Source organism: Epinephelus fuscoguttatus, linkage group LG1, assembly GCF_011397635.1.
Source record: "Epinephelus fuscoguttatus linkage group LG1, E.fuscoguttatus.final_Chr_v1".
NCBI lineage: Eukaryota > Metazoa > Chordata > Actinopteri > Perciformes > Serranidae > Epinephelus > Epinephelus fuscoguttatus.
The window spans coordinates 31,873,665-31,889,011 of record NC_064752.1 but is presented as its reverse complement, the minus strand read 5'-3'; the positions used below and the strand labels follow the sequence as shown (position 1 = coordinate 31,889,011).

General features: G+C 41.1%; 1 protein-coding gene across 7 annotated transcripts in view; it reads right to left on the bottom strand.

Moving 5' to 3' along the window:
* Positions 1-15,347, bottom strand: part of magi1b (membrane associated guanylate kinase, WW and PDZ domain containing 1b) — a 167,721-nt gene that overhangs the window by 86,976 nt on the left and 65,398 nt on the right. For all 7 annotated transcript variants that reach the window (XM_049595648.1, XM_049595900.1, XM_049595728.1 and 4 more), the window contains exon 2: positions 4,129-4,245. In XM_049595648.1, the coding sequence (XP_049451605.1) occupies positions 4,129-4,245 (117 nt within the window). The remainder of the gene's footprint in view (positions 1-4,128; positions 4,246-15,347) is intronic.

The window sequence follows — 15,347 nt, the reverse complement described above, 5'->3', positions numbered from 1 at the left end:
TGACGTAATTTTGGGGTTTGGGCGAGACAGACCAGCATTTTCCAACATTTTAACGCATTTTTTGATGAAATGATTAGTCGACTAATCAAAGAAATAATCGACAGATTAGTCGACAATGAAAATAATCATTAGTGGCAGCCCTAGCTGTAACACAGCTGAAAAACAATCAGTATTTTCAGGTATGGCCTGTTGACTGAAGCCAAAAATGTAGGGCTCAAAACATGTTTTTTTTCTGTATACATGCGTTTGTGCATTCAGCTTTTAACAGTATGCACCAAAATGCTTTTACTGAACCATTTGGTGTATCTCTCCTTCTCGTCAGCACTACCACCACAACCACGGGTCATAGAAATCCAACACTGACCACTGCAACAGTTTATTTTCCTTATGACAATTCAAATATGAGGAACTCTAAGAGCTATGAGCATTACACTGAAGATTTCAGGAAACCTCTGAGGAAAAACATTTATCTAATTCATGAAAGTTTGAAAATGAGGACATTTATAACGTAATTAAATATCCTTTGCACCGACTTTCCATGAACAGTAATGTACAGTTTTGTATGCAATTGTATGTTGTTGTGGGGAAATTTTTGGCGTAAATCCATTGAGCTTCTCAGCAAACCTAATACAGAAACTGTTTCTATCATATTAGCACTTTGCTGGTGACGTTATATATTCAGCGAGACTTATTTAATATATGATGTGTAATACATTGTTGCCATAATGCGAGTCTTTCTCTGTCCTTTTGGCTGCAAGTACCAGCAGGAACAGACGAAATCCAAGCAGCAGCCTACTGGACAACAGTGGTCAAGTGAGCCGTAAAACACTGCAGTCAAATTAATCACCGTTTGTGCTGCTACGTCCTGTCTGTCCGCGTGCTCCTAGTATCCTCTTGTCCTGCCACAACAGTATCGGTTATGGATTTGTTTTCACTGTGTGAGAAAATGGACGAAAAGTGTGTGAGTGTGTGACAAGTGTCACTTACATAAGTGGCTGCCCTGCACAACATATTGTCTGTACCAAGTTACATGCACCGATGCATGTAGAGCTGAGAATTATGTGCACAGCTCAAATTTTATGTGCACCACTGTGCATATGCATGTGGTATTTTGAGCCCTGAAATGTTTCATTTTCTTATTTCAGCCAAACTTAACAATTACATTTGAATTTGGCTCAAATTAATAAAGTTTACTAGACTATTGTTTATAATATTGTGTACCAGAGTGGGTCACGTGAATGTACAGAAGAGCTGGTTGAGCCAAGTTACCACTTTGCCTGAATTAGAGGCAGGAAAAGCCCCAACATCCACACACTTCTCCATCTGTTTCCCCACCTGCTCGCTGTGCACTAATCACACCTACACCTACACATGCACACAGACCATGCTTCAAACAACCTTTGGGCATACATCGACATGGACACACACTGACCTCTCACAATCACAGGCCAAAACAGTCACAGCAAATCCATCTCACTCATGCCTTACCTCTCAATACATTAAAATGCTTTCCTACACAGTTGCTGTGTTGGCCTTGTATTATTCTGTGAGTGTGAAGGACAGAAGAGAGTACTTATTAATGGACTGTGCCGACTCTAACATGTCCTCCCATAACACCAAGTAAAAAATTAAGCCAAAGCACATTATTTGTAAATTTAATATTCCAGTGAGAGTCTCACACTCCTCTAAGAGTGCATGACAACAACAAAAATAACAGTCCTATAAAACATATGGCCTGGGGAACACCTTCATGCTTTGTTTACTGCAAACAACACCATGGTTTTTACTACTGTGCCATGGACCACTCAGTGATTAAAATGGCCATTATGGCCAGACCCCCATCCTCCACCACTGTCTGGCTGACATATGGCAGTGGAGGTAATGCAGATAAAGTCCCTTAAACAAGCCCCCTGAATACAGATAGTAATTTGCGTGAGAGGGCTGCGAATAAACTAATTGAAAAGCCACCGGATGAGAACCATTAAAGGAAAAACATGGGTTTGGAGAAATGAGAGGGGCTCCACTTCAAGTCTGAAATTAACTGCAAAACAAACAAAAAAAAAATCCAATATGCTTTGGAAAATGTATGGTGATGGAGAAAGTGCAAAGTAATTACCAACACAAAAGCTGCTTTAAGTTTTGATCAAGTTTGTTTACACAGGATTTAATTTTGATACTACAAATATGTGTTTATTGTGGAATGTATGAAATATTGTTATAGGTCTAATGAGCAGTTGTGTAGTATATAGTGCCTTGTAAAAGACATGAGGCTGCTGTACCACAGCTGCAAATACTTGGATTCAGTAAATATTAAAATGCTGTAAAGAAAGTAGAAAAAAAGATACATTGAACTTGCATACAGCCCAGTCACTTCTACTTGTTTTGTCTTTTTCCTCTGTCCATCTTCAAAAGTGTTATGACCATGATGAGCCTGGCTGTGATTGGTTCATGTAGACTTATTGATTAGGGTTCTCTTGTTCACAAAGCTATTGTTGGCCTACTTCCCGCATACTTATGTGTGTACCCTAAGCAAAAAAATGAAAATGGCTATGCTCGTTCAAAAAACATGTTTTTGTTGTCTGTACTAAGGGTACGTACACAGTTTGGCAAACGAGCATTCATGTATGCAGCTCCTTGTGGAGTCTTCTGCAGAAAGACTTAAAGTCGCGCTCATTGGGTCCTCTCAGCTGTTTTAAAGCACTGTTGCAGGATTTTTGTGCACAATCTTATATGCCAATATCACGGTGTCTCTCAGCTCATCTTTGTAATCACGTGTAGTTGCCGTTTTTGCGTTTTTATGGTTCATACTTTTTGGCTTTTCTTTGTGGTAATCTTATTTAGTGTTTTGTATTGCTTGATTTAGAGCTTTACATTTTTATTCTGTATTTCTGTTCTATGTTGTCTGTAACTTATGTTGCTGCCTGTCTTGGCCAGGACACTCTTGAAAAGTTGATTTTAAATCTCAAGAGGTTTTTCTGGTTAAATAAAGGTTAAAAAGAAAAAAAAAAATACGAGATTGGTATCATGCAGTATGGTGTCTAACCATCTCCCTATTTTATCTGCACCCCCAACCTCCCTCCTCCGCCCCCACCCTCTCCCTCACAAAGGGAGTTGCACAGTTTTCGCCTTTATCACTCCACTATTATGCTGTTACTGCTATAATGCCACATCCTTAGCACCGACGGCATCTTCAAGGGTTGCTTTTCATGGCGGAGAAGAATAAAACACTTCAAATATCTGCTTCAGCTTTTGAGCAGCAGCAGCTACAAGAGAAATATGCAGCATCAAAAAACAAATGTGCCTTTTAGATCTTTGCTATATCGACAGTCAGGAGGAAAAAAAAGTCAAAAGACGCGGGCCTCTATTCCTGGATTACACAGCAAGCTCTGGCAGAGGAGATACTGGTTACTGATAGAGGGTGAGCGACTGAGATGAAGCTGCAGCGCCCATAATTGCTAGTGCTATTGATCCCCTGGACATGAGATAACTACCAGCCTGCTCACTGTGGAGTCACCAGACATTTCCTCTAACTGATCAGACAATATTAGTGAAGCAAACACCATGCTGAGTGAATGGATGGAGGGTGGCCGATTTTGTATCAACTCACTGCTTGTTATCAGCTTGTGAAGCAGGCGGAGATGTCCGTTTTGGGATGAGAAGGGATGATGTGTGATAAAACTGATCAACATGAGGTTAGTTCCAAGGAGGATATGAAGTAATCAGTTTGGCTAACTGCACCGCCAATATTGGTCAAAATGCAACTGGAACTATCCGAGGATCTGACTGAAATAATCAGGCTTATTTAGATAACCATCCAAAATGTCTGTGTGAGGCAGTTACACTCACAATCATTACACGGATCTAAAACTGATCATGCCCGGAGCCAAGACAGTGGCTTACACTGACCTCACCCAAGGGGGGTTTTCATGACGAAATTCACAAAATAAATTCCTTTTTTTGGAGCCACAATGATGTTTAGTGGGAACTCACACAAACAAAGCGTGTAAAGCCAGCACATCAACAGGAACTGAAAGAATGGCTCATATAAAAGCCAGGAAATGGAGAAGACAGAAGAGCAGCAGATAAAAAAAACAGGAACAGGGAAGAACAGGGAAAAATGGGACTCACAAGGCACGGCGTGACGGTAGAGGTTGTCTCGGATGGTCTGCTGCAGTTCGTGGTCGGGCGAGGATTTCTGGAAGCGCTGGCTCAAGTAATGCTTCAGATCCTTGTTCAGCTTACTTCCTGTCATTGTGGACACAAACAGGGAAGCATGTGGTAACGACATCAAAACAATTTTTAAAAAAGGCGAGCAGACATGAGAACGTAGTAAGAGTGGAAAATGACACTTTAATAATTCACAGTGAAGTGTCAAACGGCCACACATTTTGGCTCCCACAGAAAGATATACACAAGTTTATCCTACAACCACGGCAAAACTAGATGTTGAGTAGCATGGCCGTGAATTATACACTTGCCATTGTCACTCAGAGGGGTAGCTGGCTGCAGACTATCCCTCTCCAACCAGTCAGGGCTAGCCAAAACTAAGACTGCTAGCACTACGGCTAGCACTGTGAATCAGCCCTCCTACCGCTACGCCATCTGGACCTCAGACACACATTAGGCTACTGAAGGGCAGCGCGGCTGGAAAGTGTCCGTATGTGTGTGTTTCAATCTGAATGTGTGTCTGTGTGTGTGTGTTTGGTCGTTACAGTGAGTATCCACATTACAGGCGGTGCTATGCGTCTGCAAACGCAGCACCAACACTATGACAACATAACAGACAGAATGAGTGACAATGTACATTATGATGTCACACAAAAAGAAAAATGAGGGAATTTACCTGATGAATATGGCAAAACCATGATGTAAATTCAATAATAATACCCCTTCAGGCAACAACAAACATCTTATCACGTTCTATGTTAGGTAACGTGTTCAATTATTTATTATCCAAATGATTTATCTCCCATCTTTGCATAGCTGCTGCTGAGACCATTTTTAGTTGTCTTGGGCAAACAACCAGTCATAAAAGGCCCTGGATCCTGTTTCCATGGAAACTGTGTGTATGTGTCTGTATGTGTGTGTGTGTGTGTGTGTGTGTGTGTGTGTGTGTGTGTGTGTGTTTAATAAGATGATCGAGATTGTTAGCATAGTACAGAAGAGCATTCTGCACTGGTTGGCAGAATGATTGTAGGTTCATACAATGAAAATACAATTAAATCACAACACGCACATCCCACAGACATGATATGACTGCTTTTTATTTTAATGTGACCCAAGATGTCTGTCATTCAATATCAACATTAGCAACAAGAGTGGGTGAGATGTAAAATGGTCACATTACTACTTATCAGATTGTCACCGTCTGGTTTGGAAGCTGTCAGGCTCGCACTACAATTAAAATGTCAATATACAACCCTGGTGGAAATCCATCTCTACAAATGTTTTCAGAGAAAAACACCTACTGTGATGCTTTTAACTTAAAGCGACAATTCCCTAAGATAAGTATTTAAATGCTTGGATATTGTGTCTTTATAAATACATATTTTTAATTTTAAAAATGGGTCAATTGGATTTTCAGAGGCAAAGCTCTCAAATGAATTAATATTTTTATTTAATATGAATATTTCCAGGCTTGATACATTTTACTGTATTTTATTGTTAGAAAGTAAAATTTGTTTTATGCAAAGGAGTGGTCAGAAAGACGTTGGACTTTTATGTCGGACAGATGTTAAACTCTGGTTGAAATGAATATCGGGTTGATGATATTTTAAATGTCTAACAATGTTAAGATGTCACATTGTGTGCTAAAATTATGTTGTTTTACAGAGGTTGGGTTTTGTTCTCCATACCTTACATCTAAATGTTGTTAATCTATGTCAAGCTAATGTTGGCATGAGACGTCAGCATTGTACGTCAAATTAACATTGGCATTAGATGTTGTCCTGACATTGAATATCGGTAACCCAACTTAAATTCGACCTAATATCAATGTCTAGCAACATTGGTGGCCAGCTGGGACAGCTCATGATAACTTTAGTGAATGCAGGCCCATGTCTACAACCATATTAGACTCATAGACACTGTGGCTGTTTGCTAAACAGTTTGAGAGGAAAGGCTGACTCTTCGCCCCACCGTCTAAGCTGCTCCTGGCCCTGTCCCATATCGCTGGGTTGTAATCCTCACAACAGGTCACAAGCCAACGCTCGAGCCAGCAGAGAGCCTAATGCACGCCCTGAGGGGCTCCTGTACACACAAGTTACTGGAGAGCAATGGGCATTCCTTGCAAGCAGACCCCCAGCTGGCATTGTGACCCTGTCTGAGTTTTGGATTTGGAAATCTGTAACAAGATAAGCACTAAAGATCTACCAAGGGGGCCACAAAGGAAGAGATGAAAGTCCTGCTGAGGAGGATTCAGGCATCGACAACAACAGGTAGGTCCTATACAGTCCCATTAAACAGCTACAACCTTATAATTTGCAAGCCAACTTTACAAAGTTCATCAACACCCAAGTTTAACATTTGTCTCATTCCCCTGCAGAGTATTTCCCTTTATTCACATCTTCACCAATTCTAGCATCACCACAATGTCTCGTTACACATATTTTCCCTGGTATTGTTAAAGGGCCACTGCAGTGATCTTATTATTGCGCTTTCAGGAAACTGGGGGACTTGCAAGGAAAAGACTGTAAACAGAATTGTCAAAACTGATGATGAAGAGGCCAAAACATTCATTCTGTTACTCCATAGTGTGGGTCAAGCTCCAAAACTGCTGAATCATTTTTGGTCACAGAAGCATCTCTAGCATCTTTGGTCACAGACCGAGGGCTTTTTTTGTACTTTATGTTGATCAAACTGGCTTGTTTATGGGCAAGTAGTACTATGCCACATGGTACATGGGTTTACAATGGTGAGCTGTGTCATTTAGTCTGACCCTTGAACCAATTATGACCTTGTAAAATGTTCGTTAAAACGCCAAGTTAACTTATAAGACTGAGTCGTGACAGAGATGAGTGAGCTTCTAGGTTGGGTCAAGTTAGATGAGTTTTGTCCATTAAAATAAAGGAATGCTGACGAATAAAAAAGGCTGGCTATGTGCTATAATGACAAAAATGATGAAATAATGACAATATTTTGTTTGGTAAAATGTTCTTAGCACTTACAGATGAGCCAGAACTTAAGAAAAAGGAAAGAGTAATAAAAAAAAGTTAATGTCGTACAGTGGAAAATGTGAACAGTGTTTAAGGAAGTTAACTCAGGCCTCCTGGGTGGTTGGTTGATCACTGGCGTGCAAGCAACAGCACCTCAAGGAGCTATTACATAAGCTTTAATCCAGTTCTGTAGATTCTGTCTTCCCCTCACTCTCTCTTTGTGTGTGTGCTTATCTTGATGAAAACAACATTGTTTTAATGAAAATGAGCAGAAATCCTTCAAAGGCACAACAGTGTGAATGACGGGGCCTGGAAAAAAAAACTGCTGCACTGATGAATGAGGGGAAGGTAATCACTTAGGGACGTGTTGATTCAGTAGATTGCGCTATCTGTCCTCCCACCGTTTTTGGCCACTTTGCAGTCATGAAGTGCTGACAGAGAATAACGGGATGCCTACTGATCAGCACCTGGTGTGAAGGTATTTAACTGTAAGTGCCTGACATGGACCAGGTTGGGATTAACACCTGACACTACAGTGATGATGGATTTAGACATAGCATGAAGCAGTTTGTCCAGTGTCACAGTTCATGGATTATTAGGTCACCCATAATGGACAGTTTAAGTATTTGCACACTGCCTTTAACAGTGTCCTCAATGCCCTCACCAGGAGTGGAAGATAACTGACCACTAGCTTTTCAGTGGCCTGTGCTTAGGTGTTGGCCAGGACCAAAGTATGCATGAGGTCTGGGAGTCAACTCAAACTCATTTTGCGGCTACCCAACACAATATGTTGTTTCTGGTCTGAGGTCAAATACCTTTCCACCACATTTCCTTTCTCTTTTCTTTTTCCTCTCCACTCGTTAAAATAACAGCAGACTGCTTTAAAACCACTCTCCTTAAGTGCACCCACAATGTGTGGATTTCAGTCTTTTGCTTGGCTCTGAACTGGGTCTGGCTTGATCCAACCAAAGTACAATTACAGTCCACTGTGTTGTCTTAGAGATCAATATTCTGTGGATGCTTTACCAGCAATCTGTCAGTCATATGTTGTGCAAGAAGGTCAAGAAGATCACCACTCACCTACATTTAAGCCTATAAGGCAGCTGGTCAGCTCTGTCAAACCAATGGCGAGTATGTTAACACCATAAGCCCATTAACTGCTACTCTGGTGCCTTGCTTTGTTTTGATACTGCGATGACAAGGCATGCTGGCCCTGATGTCAAACAAAGGGAACTGTACTGATCCAAAAATTGGATGTAAGCTGACTTGATAAGATCAATCTAAAAACAATATAGACCCAAGATTAGGGGTGTAAGAAAATATCGATACACTTGAGTATTGCGATAATATGTTCTGTGATACTGTATTAATTCTCAAACCACTATCAATTCTTAATTAATAGAGTGGTAACGTTGACTGTGGTGGTGTATTTTTTATACTGTAACAGTTTTCCTGAAATTAGATTTAAAAATTTCAATATATAAACTTGCTAATAGTATTGCAATGCATTGCAATATCTAGAATCATAACCCCTGTATCATGATACATATCATTGTGTCAGATACATGCTAATACAAAGCCATAGCCGAGATGCCTAAAACATAGACTGTTCCTTTTATAGCTGAGATTTATATTGGGTCTTATCAGCACAGGTGTCTCGTGGTGGACTCATTATTCCCTGTATTTGATATCAAATATTGTGTAGCACATTTTTGACGTACAATTCATGACCAATTCCAGGTGGCTGATCATGTGTGTAGTTCATTTTTTAACTGGTTGATTATCTAAATCAACCAGGGCAAGAATAGGAGGTATGCAGGCAGCAGGGCTTGGTTGGGAAAACATTTGGCCCAGCGGCCACCCGCCCAAATCCCTCTGCAAACAGATAATTAGAAAAGACATATCCTTCAAACACAGCCCACCTGTTATAGATTTTCCATAAGCCCCCTAAAACAAGTAAGATTTTTAGAAGGAGACACGCAATCCATGGCAGAAGGGAAGTGGGGGAGAAGGGGTTTATGAAAGGGAGGGAGAGAGAGGCAGAGCGTGTCACACAGAAAGCACATCAGAATAAGCCACACAACACATCAAAAGAGTTTTAGACACAGCCGAAATGTGAAAAGCTCCACTACTTTCCAAGCATCTCCCAGTGAGCCCACCCCTGCACCCCTCAGCTCTGATCAGCCAGCCAAGGCCCTGCTCAGACATGCAGAGCCAGACATGGCACCAGCCAGACCCTCCGCTAGCAGTTGACATCTGTATTCACAGCATGGAAAAACCAAACTTCACTGAAACTTGATCCTCCTGCTCATAGTGGGAAAGGAAAGGTTTGACCGATTTCTGCTGATTTGGAAATGGCAGGAGTCACGGAGTTGTGCAGGCCCTTCGCGCTCCAGACAAGCAGTGCTATTACATAGTGGAGCTTGCTTGCTTTCTTGCTTGATATTCAAAACCTACAGCTACATTACTGCTACATAGATTTCTTTATATGACCTGACTGCCATTCCTGAAATTAATCTTACTTGTGTGCACTGTAGAAACGTAGCCAGGGTTGTCGATTCAAGACCTGGGCTCAGGCCAGAATCTAAACTTACTCTCACTTCATTACTTCACTGGAAGAAGTCAAGTAATAGAAGTTTTGCATGCTGTATGTGTAGTTCCAAAGGAACATTCACATGAGAAAGAGGATCTGGGTTTCCCTCAAATAATAACTTACAAGCAGATTATGCATTTACAATTTTGGAGTTTGACAGTTTGGTTTAGTAAATGATCTCAACTACTGGATAGACTGCTGTGAAATTTGGAACAGATAGGAAAAGTCAGGGCATCATTAAAACCACCTGGATTCATCCTCTGGGGACCATGAAGATGAATCCAGGTGGTTTTAATGATGCCCTGACTTTTCCTATCGAACCACCAGCAGGTCAGACTTTTTACTTATCAAAACATCTACTGGATGAAGTGGCACAAACACTTGTAAAGACATACATGTTTCCCAGTGGGTGTACACGACTGACTTTAGTGATCATCTGACCTTCCCCTGACTTTCAGATCTGGCTTTCCATCTGGCATGAGGGACCACAAATGTAAACCATGAGTTTGACATTTGTGGTTTTGAGTGAAATGTCTCCACAAGTACTGGATAGATTGTGTAGACTGCCTTAACTTTCCAGCTAGTGCCATTATTAGGTAAACATTTGAAGATGTCCAATACTTTGTCTTAAAAGAAACCACACTCCCATCAACTTTTCTTTGTGTTTACTGTCAGCACGCTAACACACAAATAAGTAAACTTGGTTAACATTATACCTGCTAAGTATCAGCATGCTTTAAGTCCAAGCGTCATTACGATACCATGACCAATACCCGTACCCTTAAAATGGTACCAATACCAATGGAGTATTTCATTTGATATCTTTTTTTTTCTACTTAATTCAACACCCATCATGCGAATGAAAGCATTCAGTTGCGTAAAATGTCACCCAACACCACAGGTGTGTAGTTTTCAGTGGCATTTTAATATAGTTTTAAACATCCATCCATCCATCCATTTTCATCCGCTTATCCAGGGCCAGGTTGCAGGGGCAGCAGGCGAGCAAAGCGCCCCAGACATCCTTCTCCCCGGCAACACTTTCCAGCTCCTCCTGGGGGACCCCAAGGCATTCCCAGGCCAGACAAGATATGTAATCCCTCCAGCATGTTCTGGGTCTACCCCGGGGCCTCCTACCAGTGGGACGTGCCTAAAACACCTCCAGTGGGAGGCACCCAGGAGGCATCCTAGTCAGATGCCCGAACCACCTCAACTGACCCTTTTCGACGCGAAGGAGCAGCGGCTCTACTCTGAGCTCCCTCCGGATGTCTGAGCTCCTCACTCTATCTCTAAGGCTGAGCCCAGCCACCCCACGGAGGAAACTCATTTCCGCTGCTTGTATCCGCAATCTCATTCTTCACCTATGGTCACTACCCAGAGCTCATGACCATAGGTGAGGGTTGGGAAGTTGATGGACCAGTAAATCGAAAGCTTCGCTTTCCGGCTCAGCTCCCTCTTCACCACGATGGACCGATGATGCGCCCGCATCGCTGCAGTTTTAAACATGTTGGTGGCATCTTAGCATGTTGAACTGCCAACTCTATCAAATACACCTCGCTGGACTTCATCACACAACAATCTGTATGGCTTGTAGCAGCTGCGGTTGTGGGCCAGTCACATGATGCATTTAATCGAATAACATTTGCGATCATGGTGATTGGATAGTCATTTTTTTTCAAGATCTAGGTACAAAAAGGATCAAATGTAGGTATTGTTTGCCTGGAGAAGTTTCAATACTACTTGGTACTGGCTTATTTTGGGTACCAATTGAGTACCAATACCCAGCCCAGGCATGTTTATATTGTCATTGTGAACATTCTAGCATACTGACTTAAGCATTTAGCTCAAAGCACATAAGCGTCACAGAGCTGCTAGCATGGCTGTAGACTCTTAGTGTTGGTTAGCTTTATTTGAGACAGCCAAAAAAGCCTGTACAGTAAGGGTTGTAGGAAACACAGGGGAATGTTACGCGTACTAGTTTCTACTTAGAGGTAGCAGTGATAAAAATTACAGCACATGACCTGCCCTGACATAAATCATCCCTGAAAAGCTCTTTATGCTGAGGCATCTAAGAAATGTTCTGATTTCAATCAGCACACTGGGCAATGGTAGACACAGTCACCCTCTTAACACAAAGCACCAGTCTAAGTGACAAAGCAGAAAACACAGTCATATGCCAGAGTGCCAGCCTGTTTTACACTTAGCCAAGTCAGATTTGGCAGCACCACCATGTTTGGCTGGGCACTGAGTGTTGTATCGATGTAGAATACACAAACAGTCTGGCATACAAGGTAACAAACAACTTTTTTTTTCCCCTTCCTCTCTTCAATTGTCTTTTTAACATCAAAGGACATGTTGCCAGGCAGAGGCTATGATTAGAATAAAGTCTTCTTTCAGTGGGCTGTTTATTGCTAAATTTAGTTACTCCAAAGTGGGACATAGTAAAGAAGTGGGCTTTAAAGTCAAATGGATTTGTGCCATTCAAACATGACCTACTACGAGTTAAATTTAGCTGTGAGACATGCAGAGGCTGTCCAAAGTCATGTCTTAAGTAATCAACTCTAAAGTGAGCAGTCCATCCGTGGCTCTAGTTAATCAGATAATCAGGGCTAATCACCATTTAATTGTTTCGACCAGCAGCAGCAATCTACAGTTAACATTTTCATCACCGCTGATCAGAGCTTAACCATATGTCATAATCATTAGGGGGCATGTAGAGAAGTAAATCTGACCCTTGACCAGTCATTAAGGGTCTTATCTTTATCCTGAGCTTGTTAAGTGCAGGTCCAGGTGATGACTGATGACTAAACCTCCATAGTTGGATCTGTCGACCCAAGCAAAGTTTATGTATGATGACTGACCCACACTGCAGCCAGATGAAATGCAAAACATACCTTTTCTATAAGCTCTTTTAAGTAAGGCAGCTGACAAACTAGCATTATATTTAGTATCTCTTCAAATAAGAAGTCCCAAACCATACTGCAGAGATGTGGAGGCCAATCTCTCATATTCACTGAGCAGACAAGTGTGTGTGTGTGTGTGTGTGTGTGTGTGTGTGTGTGTGTGTGTGTGTGTGTGTGTGTGTGTGTGTGTGAACATCCCTGTCTCTGAGCTCAACACTACCCCCTATGTTCCTCTATTAGATGTGGCTTGCATCACGCAGCAATGGCCGGGCTCTGTATCCATAGCAACAGCTGCCAGATGAGTGTAGACTGTGGTGAGGGTGGTGATGGTTGCAGCCAGTCATAGTCTGCTGCCCCCGTCTGGACTGAGAGGATATTACAAAAACAAAGGGAAGCTCTCCCTCACAGAAACACTGGTGTACTCACATGTATCAGAGTTTTAAGGATAAATGTGCTCCCCTGTGTAATGTGTTGCACTTTACTTTGACGATTTTAATGCCACAAAAACAGCCACATGCAGGGTGCCTAATGGTGTCAGATATTTACATTTAATGCTTTTAAAGACTTTTTTAAAGACAGTTTCTAACCAAATTTAAGACAGATTTTTGGACAAGTCATCTTTTTTTATTCAAGCATTGCATGTCAGTATGAAGGTAAGTAGTACATATGTAGTCCTGTGCACAGGTAGGTTTTATGTAGAAATATGGTTATTAGAGTAAGAGAGATAAATCTACATTACGATAAATCTACATATGAGTCGGTGGTGGGTTTTAAAGATTTGTGACATAGGGAAAACTTTCAGCCAGAAGAGCTTGACTTATTTTTACAAAAAGACATTTAGAGACGGATAAATTCATTTAGATCGAAACATTAAACGTGAACAGTAACATTTCAACGAAGAAAATCAGCAACCCTGGCAAGAAAAAATAAAAAAAATATATAAATTAAATAAACTAAATACGTAGTAGTAGTAATAATCATAATAATAATAATAATAATAATACATAAATTAATTAATAAAATAAATATTAACATAAAATTATAATCACAGCAGTGCATAATTTGCAAAAAGCTTCAAATTACTCAAAATCATGAGTTTCCAAGAAGTCCATATTAGGGCTCCACAAACAAACAAAGGTCTTGTCCTTCTTTTTTTAGAATATAAGTCAAATTTAAGACTGTAATAATTTAGGCCTAATATTCATTAAATTGAATTTAAGACATTTAAAAAAAAAATTCCAAACCTACTGACATCCTTACACGGCACCAAGTCATAGGTCATATAAGTCAAAGGCTTAAAAAAAGGCCTGAATATCATCACAGGTCCTAATATCCCACTTGTTTCAAGATCTGTTTGAGCTGACACCTTCTCCAGCATCCTGGATTATGTGATGGTTTCTCTGTGCTGTTGCATGTGAGGGAAGGAAATGCACTCAGACACTGAAATTATGTATCTGGATATGGCTTTAAAGGCATGAGCTATTTCCCCCAGTACTGCAAATAAAAACTCAAAGCCTAACATGAACTATATCCACTCCTGATCGTGTCATAAACAGGACCTGAGATTGTTACAGAATTCTTCAGAAATCATTAACCGCCTAAAGACAGACGGAATACATGAAAAATTCAATATCTTAGCTGTTCAATATGTGCTTCTTTAAATTCCCTAAGCTGCCGGTATGTGTGGGCCTTACATTAAGCACATGACCAAAGGCAATCACACTGGAGTCGAGGCTGCGGAGACACAGAACCTTGTAGACTCTTGTCAACACAGCTGTGGAACAACAAAAACTCATTTTTATCCTTTGACATCTGCTCCTTGTTGAGTCGAGATAGAAAAACACCAAGACGGTTAGGGTTAAATCTCTGACGCGCTGTCAATCATGTCTATATGGTTGTGAGTGTAGAGCCGCTTGCCTGTTTACTATGTTCCAGATTGCTTTCATTGATCGTGGTCCTCCACACGGGGAAAAAAGAAATCCTCTGAGGATTCATTTCAGCACGTAGAGCAGAAAAAGGGCTGCAGCAGAGGCGTCAGTTTCCCTGCTGCAATCTGACGGTGGATTGAGAGGAGCACATGCATGTGACTTTTACATGAGTACATGTGTGTACAGTAGTTTCACATGTATTTTCCTTTTTGTACAGGTATTTGTAAAGGCCATTATTTGCAAAACACTAGCACCGATGCAATTTGGCAAACATCAGCACCCGCTAGCCAAAGTCTCCGACACTATAAACAATAATTCAGCACCTGCATTATGATTTCCTGGTGCTGCATGGAATAATATAAGTTCTCTGTGTTATTAATATTCTTGTGATGATACCTACATACAGTGTGAGCCTCTCCAATTCCTCCAGAGAGGCTCGTGAATTAGAGGATCCATCATCCCCTGACACACAGGAAGGTTTTGCATTCATTGTCAACAAGTATTGCAGTCGACGAGATTGTCAGCACTAATAATCAAAGTCCAGAAATATGAAAAACAAATGATCAAACTACATCCAAACGGCTGCTTTAAGCTCCTTTACACCCAGCTGCATCTTTACAAAACTTGAAAAACAAAGTGAATTCCAGTTCTCCTTGATGCAAAAATCCTCTAAGGCCGAGATTTGCCCCGTTAATGATGTGATTATTGACTGACTGATGCATAAGCCAGTGAGACACAAGTATTTTGGAGGTAATTATCTCTCCATCACGGC